Consider the following 17252-nt stretch of genomic DNA (forward strand, 5'->3'; position numbering starts at 1 on the left):
CCTCTGGCTGCCTTCTACGCTATTGCTCTAAGTGCTTCAGAAGACGTAACAGGGACCCATATTCGTCAATGACACCACTATGTGTCACACACTTTGCACCTGTGGTATCACGCAATCTTTCATGACAGCGGGAAAGTGGAAGAAAGAATTTTGGAACTTTGACTACCACACAGCGGCGGGTGCTGGAGCATGACACAGAGTAGTACTGGTCTGCAAACGGGTATGGGACCAGTCAAGAAATGGAGAGTAAGCATTTAGAAGCTTTTAGAGTCACTTTAATGTCTGTTGAATCTTAGGGATCAAAAAAAGGGTGCTTGCTTTTAATCTCTTCCTCCTAGTAACTCACTTTTATTGCATTGTGTAAAAGAATGGGTCTGTGACAGATTGGAAACAACAAGAACTGGTCCTTGGCCCCAGATAGTTTGAGCAGCACCAATAATGAGGAAATAGCAAAGAGCAGGGGAGAGGAGCGGCGCGCCTGTGTGTGAATCCTGACTCTGCCACCTACTGGTGGTGCTGTGAACTGGGCAAATGACTCGGCCACTCTGTGCGGCGTTCTTGATCTGTAGAATGGGGTCAGGAAGTTATGTGTGGGTGTTTCCCTTCTTTCTCTTTTCCTTTTTTTAAGATTTTATTTATTTTATCTGAGAGAGAGAGAGAGCATGAGAGAATGAGCATGAGCAGGGTGCCCCATGTGGGGCTGGATGCCAGGACCCTTGGATTATGACCTGAGCTGAACGCAGACACTTAACGCTTAACTGACTGAGCCACCCAGGCAGCCTGCCCTTTGCTTTCTTAAACAGGAAGAAAGGCATGAAAACATTGGCCTTTGAAAGGCGGGGTCGATCACCTTTGTTTTAGGCCGATGGTTTTCCACCCTTTTTTCCTTTCCTAATTTATCAAGGAGTGGGATATACTCCCAATATGACAATTGTGGCTGCCTCTTTCTTGAGTAAGTTACTTTATTTCTCTGAAGTTCCCATTCCTCATCTGTAAAATGGAAATCAAACCGCAAAGGGCTACCATAAGAATTAGAAAAAGGAATGTGTTGGGGCGCCTGGGTGGCTCAGTGGGTTGAAGCTTCTGCCTTTGGCTCAGGTCATGATCCTGGGGTCCTGGGATTGAGCCCTGCATCGGGCTCTCTGCTCAGCAGGGAGCCTGCTTCCTCCTCTCTCTCTCTGCCTGCCTCTCTGCCTGCTTGTAATCTCTGTCAAATAAAATAAATAAAATCTTAAAAAAAAAAAAAAGAAAAAGGAATGTGTCTAAGGCATTAGCTTAAGGCTGGTACACAGAAGCCATTCTGTGTATGTCACTGTCATTATCCCATTAATAAAAGTGGCCGGCCTTTGGGGAAAAAGTGAAAACTGCAGCTTGGAAGGACTTCCTAGATCCTGAAATGCCTCCTTAAGATGGCATGCTCCCATCATCACTCTAGATCACTCCCATGATCAGTAAAGAAGTAACAGTTATCAAAAGTCCTATTCTTGAGTATTTCATACAACGAATTTCTTTAGAGTCTTAAGAACATGATTTTCACTATAAGCTTTAATCTGAACAGATCAGTAAGAGCACCAATTACTACATACACACAAACTAGAAATAGGTAAGGAAAACTGTCTAAATTAAAAACATTTTTCTCCATCATTTAGTTATATAAAAGAGAAGGATAACATTCATACTTGCTCAGAGCAATAGGAAGAGAGATTTCCATTGGTGATCCTTTGTAACTTTGTCTTTCTCCAAGAGTATATTTGACTTCTTGTCCATTGATGACTGCTTTTTCTATCGTGAGGTCCTTTGTATCCAAGGTCTAGAATTAAGTTAGTATTTTTAAATGATAAGAAAATTGCTTAGTATATACCAGAGAAAAGTAATATTAGATAGAGGTTAACTATAATGATTACAGAATAGAACTAGTTGCTCATAGAAAGTAAAATAGAGTGAAATTACAAGAATTAAAGGAGCCAAATATTAGTGTAGGTCCCATCTCTTGGGACTCTATGCTTCCCGAAAGATTTTTCATTCTAAAGTTTGCATATATGTATAAATGATAATTAGGTAATTCTGGGATAGTCACACAAATTTAAGGTTTTAAATATAAGTCTAATCTAACTTAGAATGTCTTTGCTCCTGTCTCCTAAAACTTCCCTGCCAAAAAAAAAAAAAAAAAAAAATCTATAACTTAAGTTTCTTTCATCATGAATCCTTGATGTATCTAATCATATATTTCTTCCTGGAATTCATATAGTCCAGCTCCTATGTACTTTCATATATCCGAAATTTAAAACAAGTGGGCTGTACATTACCGTTATGTATATAGAAAAAGCCTGACCTGGTGTGCCAAGTCCAACTGAAAGACCTATGGAAAACTGAGAGCCTATCTACTTGCTGTGGCCCATTAAGGACAGTTAAAGACTTTCCTGCTTTACGCAGGAGAGGAGTGGCAGCGAGCATCTGAATGTTTTCCATCCCCCGAAATCCTCTGAGCCCTAGAGACCATACCTTTCACTATCTCTCAACTCATCTCTTGTTCTAGAATCTTCAATCTTCCTGTGCTGTAAGACTGCTTCCAAACAACCTAAACACATCTTCCATCTTACGTTTAAAACTTCTCTTGATCCTTCTGCCCTGATAACTATTCATCCCTTTCTTAAACTCCACGGGCAAACTGTGGCTGCTGTTTCCACTTCTTCATCAATTTCTCCTCCTTCCCTCTCTTCAGTCTGGCTTGCAGCAACTCTACTACTGAAAGGGTAGGGCATGCCTCCTGATCAAGAGGTCTTCTCTGCTCAGTCATCTGGATCTCCATCCCTTCATAGCCCTTATAGGCCACACCATCTGTTTGAAGTCCTTTCCATGGCTTCTTTGACTTTACACATAAATGGTTTTCTTACTCATCTAATGCTATCCACCCCCACCTGACTCCTTTCTAGCTAAAAATGGATTTGTCCCAATGTTCTAGCCTCAATCCCTTGATTTTTTAAAAAAGATTTAATTTATTTATTTGAGAGAGAACGTGAGCAGGGGGAGGGGCAGAGGGAGAAGCAGGCTCCCTGCTAAGCAGGGAGGCCCCTGTGTGGGGCTCTCATCCCAGGACCCTGGGATCTTGAGCGGCTTAACTGACTGAGCCATCCAGGTGCCCTGGATCCCTGGATTTTCTTACCATAACCGACACTCCCTAGTTCTCGCTCATCCCGTATCATCAATCAATTCCTCTCTGCCGATGAGTATGGTCTGTTTCTATGGCTGGTATCCCTTCCCCAGGACTGCCGCTGGATCTTAGTTGCCCGCTTGACATTTCCATGGGCAATATTGCCTCATAGTCAGTGGCCTTCTAAAAATTCTAAAAACAAAGCTAGCCTTATGTCCCCTCAGTTCTCTCTGCTGATTTCTCCCTTCCGTTAACAGAATCCACAAGGTACCTAAGATTTGAGATATTCAAATAATCCACAATTGATCCCTTTCCCAAGCCCCATGGCCAATTAACACGTTTTTCTTTCACACCGTCCTTAGACTTTCTTCTCTTTCCTTCTACCACCGCTCTCGGTCATACCCTGCCTTAGAACTACATGTGATGCGGATTCTCTACCTCTGGCATCTTTCTATTGAAATTGGCCGGCAATAGCACCGGGAGTTAGAAGGCCGGCTGCCTCTCTTTCAAGTTAGTTAATTGCACGATAAGCTCAGGAAAAGTTACAGCGGCAATCATTAATTTGATTCCTACCTCTCTACAGTCAGCAGTATTTGGGCAGAAAGAAATCTCCATTCTGTTTTTTTGTTTTTCTTTTAAAAGCACCTAAATTTGTTCGGGGTGCCACCTGTTTCCCTCTGATAGGTAATTATTCCTTTCGGGTTAACTTTCTCTCAGGGGTACCTCAACGATTGCTACTCTAAATTAGTAGAACTGACTTAGCTTCTTGCACTTGCATATTCAGAATATTTGGTTTTATTAGGTCTACATCTTATTAAGAATAGGGTTCCTCCTTTTGCCCTTCATATTCCAGGATCTATTTCTGGCTATCGGACTTATTTTAGAAACTTGATTACAATATCTATGTCTGTAACTTCTCATGTTATACTACTCTTATAACCACAGGATGAATCAACTGACTCATTTCCCAGAGGGGCATATGTGATTATCTGTATTGCCTAAACTGTTCTAATCTAATCAGAAATCAGAAGGGCCAGATTAGGGTGCCTGGGTGGCTCCGTGGGTTAAGCCTCTGCCTACAGCTCAGGTCATGATCTCAGGGTCCTGGGATCAAGGCCCAAATCAGGCTCTCTCCTCAGTAGGGAGCCTGCTTCTCCCTCTCTCTCTGCTTGCCTCTCTGCCTACTTATGATCTCTCTTGCTGTCAAATAAATAAATAAAATCTAAAAAAAAAAAAAAGAAGAATTGAAAGCAGGGACTTGAACACATATTAAAAAAAAAAAAAAAGGAAGAGCCAGATTATTGTCTTGATTATTTTTTTAAAATCGTTTCAAATCCTCCGTACTTATTAGTCAGTCCAAATCTCTCCTCTAGCATTTACTGTACCACATTAGAATGGTATGTGTTTTCTATTAGATGGAGGGTTCTTAAGAAGACGTAGAATGTTACTTAGGCTTGCATTCCCAGAGTTTAGCACAGTGCCTGAAAAAATTGTAGGTATCAATTAATGCATTAAGCAAATCCTGAGCCAAGGGAAAAGAGAAAAATGCACTGTTTAAGCTGTGTATTGCCAAGTCTTAACCTCAACTATCATTCTCAAATAACTTAAGAAATTCCCCCTCAAATTTCACTAATAAATGTTATTAAACAATTGATCAAAAACAGTGATAGAAAAAAAAAAGAAAACTGGGTAGCTGAAAAGTTGGAACTAGTACTTTTCAACAAAGTTTCACTGAATACCAACTATATATGTAAGGCCGAGATACCAGAAGTAGTTACAGGAAACAGACTACCAATAGTAGGAAGTTACTAGGGATATAATTTACTGTATCTCACAGTATCCTCTTTGAATAACACCCCAAAAAACACATCTAAGCAGCTGGCTAATTGCCATGGAATATATAACTAATTCCCTTTTTGCACAGGCTGCTGGGAAGCTCAAGTAAGCCTCCCAACCCACTTCTTTTTCCCTTGGGCTATGTGTTTCGTTTTCCCGATCCTTATTCTCTCTTCCTCTGAATTCTTAAGTTATTTTTAATTATACTGTATATGTTTTTTTTTAAGATTTTATTTATTTATTTGACAGAGATCACAAGTAGAGAGGCAGGCAGAGAAAGAGGGAGGGAAGCAGGCTCCCTGCTGAGCAGAGAGCCCGATGCGGGACTCGATCCCAGGACCCTGAGATCATGACCTGAGCCAAAGGCAGCAGCTCAACCCACTGAGCCAGTCAGGCGCCCAACTGTATATGTTGTTTTAAACAGACTCAAATTCTTTCTGTGACAAAGCATGGCTTAAATAAAAAAGCTTTAGTCCTCAGTATTATGTCTCTATTTACATTTTCTGTTATTTGCAGGGTGCTGCAATTTAAAAAAAAAAATTTTTTTTTTTTAAAATTGCAGCACCCTGTAAAGTTTGGTTTTGGTTTTGGTTTTAAAACCAAAATCAAAACCAAACTTTAATTTCGTTTCCAGCTCTAGTGAACACTAAAGGGTTTGCAGTCAGAAAGATCTGTGTTCACTTCATGGCTTCTGCCACTTACTAGTATATGATCTTGGCCAAGACATTAAAACCTCTTTGAGCCACCAGCTGACAGAACTAAAAACGTTGCAAACTTCAATAAAAGAAACAAATGCTTGGAAGTTATCACCAAAGAATCCTGAACTTGAGCGCAAATAACCCAAACTTCAAAAGGATTTTTAGAAAAGCTGGGATTTAGTCCTAGTAGAGCTCCTTCAACATTTCCCCAGCTTCAAGGACTTCAAGAATGGAGACAGCAAGGACACTTGATGTCCTCACCAAGCACTGCCACTAGGTCCTCTCTATTTGTGGTGGTGAGGTATGGTGTTTTCTCACCTTCAAGACACTGTTAGCACTATTATTAGTGTGGCCCATATTAAGGTTTAGGCACTGCACTCTAATTGAATTCATCCATTAGTTCATCAAACTTTTTGAGTGTCCTCCACATGGCAGGTGCCATACTAAGAACCTGATAGAGCCATGAAACAGTCATACCTTCAAGAGACTTTATCTAGTGAAGGAAAGAAGCTGAATTTGAAGAAATAAAACCCAACTCTTGGCCTCAAGTTGTCATTACAAATAAGCAAACAATTAAAAACAGATGTCACTCTACCAAACTAGCCTTCCTTCTATAAAATCTAACATTATTATCATTCTAGGCTCTAATTTACCAAACAGACATGCCACCCACACATCAGGATTTGAAAGTCTTCTCTCAAGATGTGGGGAATGCAAAAACAATGGGCAGCTTTGAGATTAGGCCACTGAAGGCACATTCTTTTCAAAATTTAGGCATCTTATCCCTTGCTTCCTCAAGGATCAGAGTTAAACCTTTATTTTTACAAAACAGGTGAACGTGCAAGGTCATACTAAATAGTAATAAACTATCAAAATCTACTTTCTTATAATAAAAAGGGAAATCTCATTGAGATGGGACTTTGGCCAATCCTGTCTGGGCAAAGCTGCCTGCAATGAAAGATAGCATGGTACTTCAAGTTGACCAAAGTACAGCCTACAGGGAAATGGTTATCTTCTTGCTTGTAATACCTTATTTTCTTCCTTGTAGTGCTCTTGGTGATTAAATATCAACATATAGGGGAGTCGACCAACTTTTCAAATCGGCATTAGTCTAGCAAGATGTTAAAGGACAAAGGGTAGGTTACCTGGTCTATTAGTTCATATTAATGAACTCAGAATACACGCCTATGACCCAAGGAGTCAAGAGAACCACCAATTCTTATCTAAACTTATAATTATGCCCAATTAATTGACCCCACTGATTTCCCACCACCAAGCCTACGACATTCAGTGATTAGGTTGCTTAATGGCCTGCTTAAGTAGGTATCACGATGTTCTACGCACCATACACTGTGGCTGGTCTTTTGCTGTCCCTCTTATTTCCGAAATTCTCACCTATGAAATCCTTCAGGTGAAAGGTACAATCTAAATACTATCACTTTGAGTAAGAACACTGAAAACAGGTTATGTTGTACAGAGAAAATAATTTAATAACATTCCATAAATCTAAACAAGTTTTTCATCACTGAAGTGGCTTAGCGATGTTGTAGAAGTCTATTTCTAAGAAGCGCAATAATTACTCGCTCCTTGAAACCAGCTATGTAATACACTGTATTGAGATATGCTTAGAAAGCCTGAATGGCCCACCCTCATTACATTAACAGAAGAGAAGGGTGATAAAGATATAAGGACCACGATCCTGGGAAAAAAAGAGCTGCATCTAGAGTTAGCAGAGACTGAAAGTATCAAAGCAGTGGAGAGGGGTTTGAGAATGGGTAGTAGAGAGACTGAGGACAGACTCCGATGGGTCGAGGGGTACGATCCTGCATTAGTGCGGGTTGAAATAAGGTGCCTGGGAGGAAAGGGTCGGATCAACATCGACAGGGCATACGGTCTGAGACTTAGATGAGACGATGGCCTGAGGAAGGTGGGCTGGGGACTGGAAGAAATTCGGGGCCCGAGAAGGGAGTTCCGGGCTGCAGGCCAAGGAAATGGGGAGGCCACAGGAGGCTTAGCGTTGGGAAGGATAGCGGGGAAGGGAGGATTCGGGCTAAAATGAAGCCTGAAGCTGGATGAGGGCAGGACGTAGATGCGGCGCTAGACTGTGCCTAAGGACTGAGGAGGGGAGTCTGGCGAGAGGGGTGCAGGAGGGGTCACTGAGGTGTATGCAGCGGGTGACGAAGGGACGCAGAGACAGAAGTGGGATTGGGAGGAGGCGATATAGGGTGAGTGGGGGCCGAGGAAGGGGAGGCTGAGAAATGAGTGAGGGTGAAAGGGAGGTGCGGAATAATGAGCTGCGGGCTGCGGAGGGGCACCGAGGGATGCGCGAGGCAGACCCGAACGTGGGGCTGGGAAGGGGCAGCAGCGGGGTGAGGGACGAGAAGCAGGCGGCCGGGGAGAGGCGGGCACTGGGCGCGCGTCCCACCGTACCAGGCTTCGCAGATTGTCCTCCTGAGACTGCACCGTGAGCGCGGCGGTGCCGGTGAGCACCCGGCGGGTAAAGTCGACGCTGCAGCGCAGGTGCAGGTGCTTGGTTCGGCAGACCGAAGCCGGAGAGGCCAAGGAGCATGTATCCACTACCTCGGGCATGGCTCTGGGGAGTCTCTCCGCACGCGGATGCGCAGTCTAAAACCAGCTGCCAGACTACTCGACTGAGAGGTAGAGGAGAGAAGGAGGGAGGTAAAGAAGAGCAAGACCGACTCGTGACGCCCGCCGGGAAGGGAAGTTTCGTAAAGTGAGAGAAGAGCGAGGTATAGCGTGGATGGAACTACAAGTTCCGTGGTGCAGCGCGAGAAGGAGTGCGCTTTGCTTCCTGGGAGTGTGTGTGTGTGTGGAGGGGAGCGGAGAGGACTGGGAGCATTCCTGAAAGGGGAGGAGGAGGAAGAGGAGGGCAATGGGGGCAGCTGGAGGATGGGTGGGCCGACGGAAGTGATCAGAAGTGCAACGGGGAGAACAACTGGATGCTTCCATTTTAGTTTCGTTCGACTTCGGTGGACGTTGCAATAACAATGCAAGAATGTCAGAAACTTTGATGGCAGCTAAGTGAGGGCGGGGGAGGGTGATAAGCAATAAAACCCTTGTCGGAGGCCGGGCTTCCGTGTGGTTCCTCGTTAGTATAGTGGTGAGTATCCCCGCCTGTCACGCGGGAGACCGGGGTTCGATTCCCCGACGGGGAGACACGGGGAAGCTTTTGTTTTAATCGCAATGCGACAATCGTGATGTAAATATTTCTCCCAACGTTTTAAAAGTTAATATGAAAGAAAGAAAGTCAAATTAGTTGTCAACTTTACATTTTAAGAGTTGTTTCATTACTGGCTTGCCATGTTGGCAACCCAACATACGCTAAATTGTGTCAGTTCAACAAATTTTTCTTTATTGCTACTTACGTACATTTCCAGGCCCTGGAGAGCAAAAACTGAATAAGCCAATATTCCCATTTTAGAAACCTAGGAAGGTCATTTCAATATACTGTAATGAGAGAATTCTGTTATAGGAGTATGTGCTGGTGGCAACACTGGAGTGCAGAGCTGGGACATCTAGCTCAGCTCTGGGGCCCTTTCAGAAGGTGAGGAAGGGTTGAAGGATGATTTGTTTTGGGGATGGGACCTCAGAGTTGAAGCTGTAGAGACTGGAAGAGGGCTGGCCTCAGAGGACTTCAAATAGTTGGATCTTTAATCCTGAATTCATGAATGGGGGGCCCCCTGAAGAATTTTAAAGGCATGAGGAACATGGTCAGAGTCATGTCATCCAGAGAACACTGGTAGTTCATTCGGAGAATGGATAGGAGTTATCAAAACCAGAAGCATGTGAGTTAGGAAACTGTTAATAGTCCAGGAAGAAGATGTGGTGGCCTCACATAAGGAATAAGTAAAGATAGAGAAAAGGAGGGGAATGGAAGGAATATTTAAGAGATAAATGGATACACAGATTAAGAAGCCTAAAATGATTCTCAGATTTTTGACTCCGGTGTGTGGGCAATCATTAACCAGAGACAGAGACCATCTGAAGAGGACAGATATAGGTGGGGATGATGTAAATTTAATTTTGGACATTCAAGTTTGAGAGCGTATGGGACTCAAGTGGAGATGTCTGTGAATCACTTGATGTTTAAGTCCATGCTCTGGGGAAGTTTATGGTAGATCTGAGAAGGTCACGTAATGTGGTAGGTAAAGCTATGACCATGGATGAGCTCAGACCAAGTAGCATGTGTAAAGAGAAGAGCAGTGAAAATAGGTTGAACTCCGGGAGAGCACGAGTTTTTAACAAAAAAAGGCTGAAGGATGGAGGCAGTCCTCTCACAACGTATGCATATATCAAATCACCACAATGTACACTTTAAAGATCTTACAGTTTTGTCAATTGTAGCTCAGTAAAGCTGAAATTTTTCAGAAGGGGGGAGTAGAGTAAGAAGAACTCATGAAATAAATTCAGAAGAGCCAATCAGCAATGTTAAATCCAGGGAGGACCATTAAAATAAGGAGTAAAAAGCCTCCTTTGGATTCAGCAATGGGGGCGGATGTGGGAAGTTGGTGGCTCTGTTGAGTTCTGTGGAAGTTTTGTGGAAGCTGGATGCCAGAGAGCAATAGGTTAAGCAATAAAAAAGAAGAGGGTAATAGAACACAGGCTGCTCTGTCAAGACGTTTGGCCAATTTGAGAAAGGAAGACAAAAGAGGAATAGAGAGGCGTATGGCATTAAGAAAGTGTTCTTTATTTCTTTAGGGAAAGAGAAACTTTAACATGTTTAGATATAGGGATGAAAGGGTTTCTAGAGAAAATTAAAGATTTAAGAAGTGTGGGAGTTGATAACTTAAGCCTTGGCCAGTGCTCCATAACTCCATTCTGTAGCAAAATGATCTAACAATGAAATCTGGCTCCAGTAACAGAAAAAGATGTTATGTAAGGGGGTGTCCAGGTGTTGGCCCCAGCAAGGCAAAGGAAAACAAAATAAAATTAAAACATGCCAAACCATGAAATCCAATGTCTTATAAATGCAAAAGTCTGAATTTTATATGGCCTAAGAATCCATGATGTGGTTGATATTTGCATAGATTTTTTGAGGCCTAAAAATATTCTAGATGTTCCTAAATCAAGGGTGACAAACATGGTGCAGTAGACTTGATTTAGTCAAAGAATACACAATCAAATGATCTTCCTTATGGAGAAAGGATAATTTGTTTTTCTTAATAAAAGAATGTCAATATCATTGACTTCCATTATTGACTACCAGGAGCCCACAGAGTTTATGCCAGTGTGTTTAAGAAGATAGTCACAGGCAGGGGCGCCTGGGTGGTTCAGTGGGTTAAGCCTCTACCTTCGGCTCAGGTCATGATCTCAGGGGTCCTGGGATTGAGTCCTGCATGGGGTTCTCTGTTCGGCGGGAAGCCTGCTTCCCCCTCTCTCTCTGCCTGCCTCTCTGCCTACTTGTATTCTGTCTGTCAAATAAATAAATAAAATCTTAAAAAAAAAAAAAAAGATAGTCACAGGCAGCTGCAAATGAATGCCTCAAATTTATTAATAGATTAATCAAAAGACAGATATACAGTAGCAATTATTTTCTAAGATCCCGCTGACACCCAAATATAGAGTGTACAAAATTAGAAATTCACAAACAATAGAAGTGTCCTTCATATCTCGTGGTGGATTGGGAAAGTTTAAAAAATGAAGTTTTCCATTGCTTCTATAAAATAAGGATAATATCAGAGCTTATATACAAAAGGAGACTTTATTAAGGATAAAAATGATTGATAAAAGTTTTATAAAAAGAAGTATACATATATTTACACAGCCATTTGAACAGGAAGTATTCCGGCTTAACTGCTCACCTGGAAAAGTTACTAAACCACTGCAAAGCCTCAATCCTTTTGGGGGAAAAACTGAGATGCCTGTGTCTCATGGGGCTGTTGAAAGGATGAGATGAGATAAAGTACGTGAAGTGCTTAGGGTTGTGCTTGGCATTGTGATCATCTATTACGTGTTTGCCAGTATTATTTCTATGGGTTTTTATTTTGTCTATTTTGTTAATTTTAATACATATTATTCCTTGTTTTGTTAGCAAGAGTTTTTAGGGAGACTTGGGAAATGAGAAGCAACTAAGACATGGGAAACAAACAGATCTTGCCAAAATAGACTTCTAAAAGAGTTTGCAACGATCATCTTTCTGAAATATATTTTTTGAAATATATTTGTATTTAGGAAATTCTGGAAATTGTAATAGGTGCATTAACACATGACTTCCTGTTTCCATCATGTCTAGCTCTGCAGGGTTGACATTCACATGCCAGGTTTCAGTCAAGCTGAAAACAGCTTGTGTGAGATCTCAGCTCTCTCCTGCTCTTCCTTAAGCTTGAATCCCCATCCAGCCCCCATCTTTCCTGGAAAGAGTTCTCCTTTTCCCTCCCAGGACTCTGTCACCCCACCCTCCTATCTGGGCAGGAGTCTAGTAGAGTCTCATGTCCTAACAGAACAGAGGTGTATGTGATGCCCTTCCAATGGGTGAGAAAGTGGAAGAAATTATTTTAGCTCTTTTTTTTTTTTTCATGTTTAGCTCACAAAATGATTGAGGCAGCCCGGACCCGTTTCTCCATTTTTCTGTTAAATCTGGTTTTGTTTGTGCAAGAGTTGTATACTTACTATGCATATCTCTAGTGTGTTCATGCCAAGAAAAGGTCTGGGCAGCTGGGGAGGGCAGAGATAAAAGGAACACAAGACAAAGTTCTTCCACTTCAGTAAAATAGTATAAGGGATCCTCTCCACTTGTCCCCACGCCTTCCCCCCATTCTGACCCCTATCCTGACTGAGAGCAGGCTAGATCTGGAGAGCCTCCCACAACGATTTGCTGTTTGTTCCTCTGCGGGTGCCCACTAGCCTGAACTGGATGGATTATCAGGCCATGATGGATAGGATGGCTGGTCACATGACCGTCTCTCTTTTGCACATCAAGTATGGTTTCAAGACCACAGTGTTAGTGTCTCCTAAAAGCCCCATCAGAAACACAGATCTCAGGACCCGTGTCTGGCCTGCTGGATCAGAATCTGCATCTTAGTAAGATACTCCCAGTGATCAGTGTGCATATTAAATGAAACCACTGCCTTAGAGGCTGAAACGATACTTTTGGGATTGGAGGAAATTCAGTTCAAGAGTTTCTAAGACATGTCAGGACTCCTTTTGGAGTTCTGGCCCTGGATCCTCAAATCAGTACTCCTGTTATCCTCTGTCAACTCCAACACAGCACCTACTAGGCCATGTAAATGTTGGCCTATTTGTCCTTCCCCCTGATGAGATGGCCTGTCCTGAATTTCCAGATGAAATATTTTCCCTCTCTGAGCATGTTCTTTGGATGGATGAACAAAGGTATAAATGAATAAATGAGATTTCCCATGAGGCCCCAGGGATCCTTTTACTCAGTGCTTTATTCTTTGTTGACTCTGGGGCACAGAGAAAGCTGCCTTGTGAACTCTGCCTTCGGCTCAGGTCATGATCCCAGCAGGATCCTGGGATGGAGCCCTACATCGGGCTCCCCGCTCAGCAGGAAGCCTGGTTCTCCCTCTCCCACTACCCCCTGCTTGTTCTCCCTCTCTCTGTCAAATAAATAAATAAAATCTCAAAAAAAGAAAGAAAATACCCTTTACTGTCCTCTTGCTAATGGGAAACACTTACTTTACAGACTCTTTATGGACGCATAGTATCCACTCATAAAAGTGCACTCCTCGTAAGTGTCTAGCTCACTGAGCTTCGTAAACTGAACACGCACCAGTGCAGTCAGTACCCAGATAAGATACAGAGCATTACCGGGACCCCACTAGGGCCCCCTCAAATTCCCTTCTATTCTCTGCAAACCTTGCTCCCAGTGGCAGTCCCTGCCTGACTTCCAACCACGTAGAACTCCTACCTGATTTGCTAGGTAGATTCCCCTTATTTAAACAGAAATGTACAGTAAGTGCTCTCATGCCTGGATTCTTCAGCTCATTATAATTGCGAGGTTCCTTTAGATTGTTGCATATCGTTGTAGGTCATGCATTCTCATTGCCGTGGAGTGTTACATGTGTGGGTAGACCAGATATCTGGACCCATTCCACTGTGGATGGACACCAGGGTGATTTGGGGTTCTGAGTTGTCATGAATGGTGCTGCTGTGCGCCTTCCAGAGCACATGTTTTGGTGAACATATAACAGCCAGGTTTTGATGTGCTGCTTTGAAGTTTGGACAGCATAACCCTCACGCCAGGTGACATTGCTTTGTGACCGCTGCACCAAGCCAAAAATCATTCCTTGCAGCAACCCTGGCTCTGTAATCATGGACGCGGACCCAAGAGCTCCCAGCCAGAGCAGGGATGCTGGTTCAAGCAGGAAGGGAAGCTGTTTTCAAGTTACAAGGAAAAAAGAAATCTTCACAAATGGTGATCTAGATCATCTTTCTCCCCCTCTCACACGCAGTCACTACTGTTTCTTTTCTAGTTACACCTGATTGTAAGGTTCGGCTCTAGCGGGCTTTTTTCTGACTCAGAGATTCTCACTCGACTCACATTCCTCCCGCTGAGCCCCCGACGGTGTTTCATCAGAGCAGGTCCTTACACCATTTATTCTGATGGCTTAAAGCCTAAGTGGGGTTTCACTAGTGCCATTACTGTTTTCAAAAGCCGTATTTCTGTCTCGGGGTGGCTGGCTTGGAGCCTAGTTTCGCTCATTTGCCAACATAGCAGGTTGTTGGTATTTGCTTGTAAAATAGGTTTGCAGCAAAGACCAACCTCAAAGGCTTTCCTTTGGAACATTCCTCTCACCTACTGATTTGTGTTTGAGGAACTAACTAGAATTTTGTCATCTCTTACAACAGGCCTCTTGTGCTTGGTATTTGCCGTTGAGCAAACTCATGTAAGAGACTTCCATAGCTGACTTACTCTTCACCTTCTTCCGTGGATGTGTGTCTCAGTGTTTCTGGAGAGGAGCCATGCACTTCCCCTTACCTCGCGCCCTGGCTTCCGCCTCCCTTCCCGGCCTCCAGCGCAGCCTCTTCTCCCGCCAGACTCTACATCCTTTCCCACAGCTGCACCTTACCCTGCCCCCCTGGGTCACAGGGTTAGAAGGGGCTCCCTGCCCACTCCTCTCACCTCTGTTCCCTATCTCCCACCCCACCTCCCACTTCTCTAGAAATATTTTCCCTGATGTATTGTCCCTCCCCTGCTGGTCCTTAATTTTTCTGAACAGGAACTTTACACACACACACACACACACACACACACGAGTCAGCCCTCATTCTTTGCAGATTTCATATCCGTCAATTTGCTCACTAAAATGCATTTGTTACCCCTGAACCAACACTGGCAGCCCTTTCGTGGTCACCTGCGGGCACACACAGAGCAGGGAAGAGTTTGAGCGGCCCGAGGCTCCCATTCTCAGCTGGGGTTGAACAAGGCAAAGCTGAGCCTTCTTGTTTCTGCCTTTTTTCTGTAAACAAGTGTCCTTTTCGTGGTCTCTTTAATATCATGGTTTTCACATTTTCGTGCTTTCTATCGGTCATTTCACTGTTTAAAATGTCCTCTAAGCAAATGCTCAAGTGCTGTCCGTGTTCCTCAGCACAGGAAGGCAGGGCTGTGGCCCACGGAGAGCATACACGTGTCAGCTAAGCTTCCTTCCGGCGTGACTCAAGTATGGTGGGCCGCGAGTGTGACGGTCATGAATCCACTGTGTATTCGATGAGGTGCTTTGGATAGAAACACACATAAAACAAGGTCATGTATTGACTGGGAAGTGCAACCAAAAGTTCACAGAACCCTACTGTGTTTCCCCTGGGAGCAGCAGTTCCCGCCTCTCCAGCTCACTCCGTGTTCACAACGACTTACTAGAGCGTCATTGCTGCAAATAAGGAGAATCAACTGCGTATACTCCTTGCCCTTCCAGATGGTTCCCGTTTGTTTCCTTCAGACTCTCTCTCTGTTCCCAAAAGGAGTTGAAGTGACAAGCTTTTCTTGGGCATACATTGCTTTTCCTTCAACTCTCTCAGGGCACCCAGCTCAGGACAAAGACGGTGGGGCCTCAGTAGATGGGAAGAAGATTGGAAGAAGGGAGGGGAGGGAGGACGGAAAAAAGGAAAGAGGGATGGCAGGAAGGAAGGATGCCCTGTGGAGCCTGAGGTTATTGCTTTGTTGAAGAGAGCTTGGGTTTCCAGATTTTCACAATTTCTTGGTCCTCAAATGCTTCCTCTTTATGTCCAAGAAGAATCATATAATAATAGAATAATAGAATAGAATAATAGATTAACTAGAATAATAGAAAATTAGAAATTACGCCATCTCTTGTGATAGCTTTGGCTTTTTTCTGCTCTTGAAGGAATCAAACAGAGCAAATCATCCAGATTCTTTGGAGCTTTAAAAAAATTTTTCCTTCTCCTCCCTTCCCCTCCCCCCCTCCCGCCCAGTCTCCACCCCTTGTCTTTCTTGGGCTAGGATAATTTTATAATTCCCCAACTCTAGGCCAAAAGAAAGTGGAACTCCTAGTGGACGATAATACACCTCTGTGGTATGATCAGACCCCTTTCGTGGGTAGCAAGTAGCATATCCATGCTTGTTGGCTTGTCCTTGTTGTTGGCTTGTCCTTGGGAAGTTCATAACCTTCCTGGGCAAATGAAAACCATAAAATGAAACCGGGAGAGAGCAAAGTGGGAGACTGAATCATTGAAGTGTATTGAGGCAGGCCTGTCCACAAGAGCTGTAGGAGTTCAATGGAGAGGTCTGTGGGCATCTTTCTGGAAGCAGTGAAGCTTGCATGGAAACATAAAGCAGGAGTTTCATTTTTTTAATTGCCAACCGGTATCCATAAAAGCTGAGGGGTGGGGGCACCTAGGTGGCTCAGTGGGTTAAAACATCTGCCTTTGGCTCAGGTCATGATCCCAGAGTCCTGGGATTGAGCCCCGCATCAAGCCCTGCATCGGGCTCTCTGATCAGCAGGAAGCCTATTTCCTCCACTCACTCTCTCTCTCTCTGCCTGCCTCTCTGCCCACTTGTGGTCTCTGTCTGTCAAATAGATAAATAAAATCTTAAACAAACAAACAAACAAACTGAGGGGTACACCCTCAATAAATGTGGGGTTGGGTTGGTTTTTTTTTTTTTTTGCTTGTTTATAAATCCTCTACTATGTGCTAATGTAATTAATGAATATCTCATGGCACAAGATACATTGAGAGGAGGGGTCATTGTCAATGATAGTGAATATAAATCCTGAATTTTAAATAACCATTTTAATAATTTTGTTTTGCATGGCAGGGAGCTACCTCCCTGTCAGATTTGATTTGGTCATCATTGTTTCGTTTTGTTTGTTAAATCAATTTGGCCACCTTATCTTGGAACAGAAGCATTCGTTCTGCCATTTTCCTTTGCTCACTCGTACTTACATTGTACCTTAGGCATTGAGGCTGCAATTTGTGAAACGTGACCATAGAACTTTGAATTACCTGGGTGCCCAGAAAAGTCATGAGCCTGCAGAGGGCTTTGGCCCTGAGCAAAGGAAATGCCAGCTCACTGATAAAAGTTAAAGGGAAAGTAGAAGAATGAAGTATAGTTGTTTATGATTACATCT

General features: G+C 43.4%; 1 protein-coding gene and 1 non-coding gene across 2 annotated transcripts in view; one reads left to right on the plus strand and one right to left on the minus strand.

Moving 5' to 3' along the window:
- LTA4H (leukotriene A4 hydrolase) overlaps nucleotides 1-8384 on the minus strand; it is a 33014-nt gene extending 24630 nt beyond the window's left edge. The window contains exons 1-2 of the mRNA XM_047741666.1: nucleotides 8116-8384; nucleotides 1680-1810 (exon numbers count right to left, since the gene is read on the minus strand). Coding sequence (XP_047597622.1) covers nucleotides 1680-1810; nucleotides 8116-8274 — 290 coding nt within the window. The 5' untranslated portion in view covers nucleotides 8275-8384. The remainder of the gene's footprint in view (nucleotides 1-1679; nucleotides 1811-8115) is intronic.
- A 405-nt stretch (nucleotides 8385-8789) lies between these two features.
- TRNAD-GUC (transfer RNA aspartic acid (anticodon GUC)) lies at nucleotides 8790-8861 on the plus strand. Its single transcript has one exon. It is a non-coding gene; the product is annotated as a tRNA-Asp (tRNA).
- Nucleotides 8862-17252: the final 8391 nt, after the last annotated feature.

This window comes from Lutra lutra, chromosome 8 (assembly GCF_902655055.1).
Source record: "Lutra lutra chromosome 8, mLutLut1.2, whole genome shotgun sequence".
NCBI classification, from domain to species: Eukaryota; Metazoa; Chordata; class Mammalia; order Carnivora; family Mustelidae; genus Lutra; species Lutra lutra.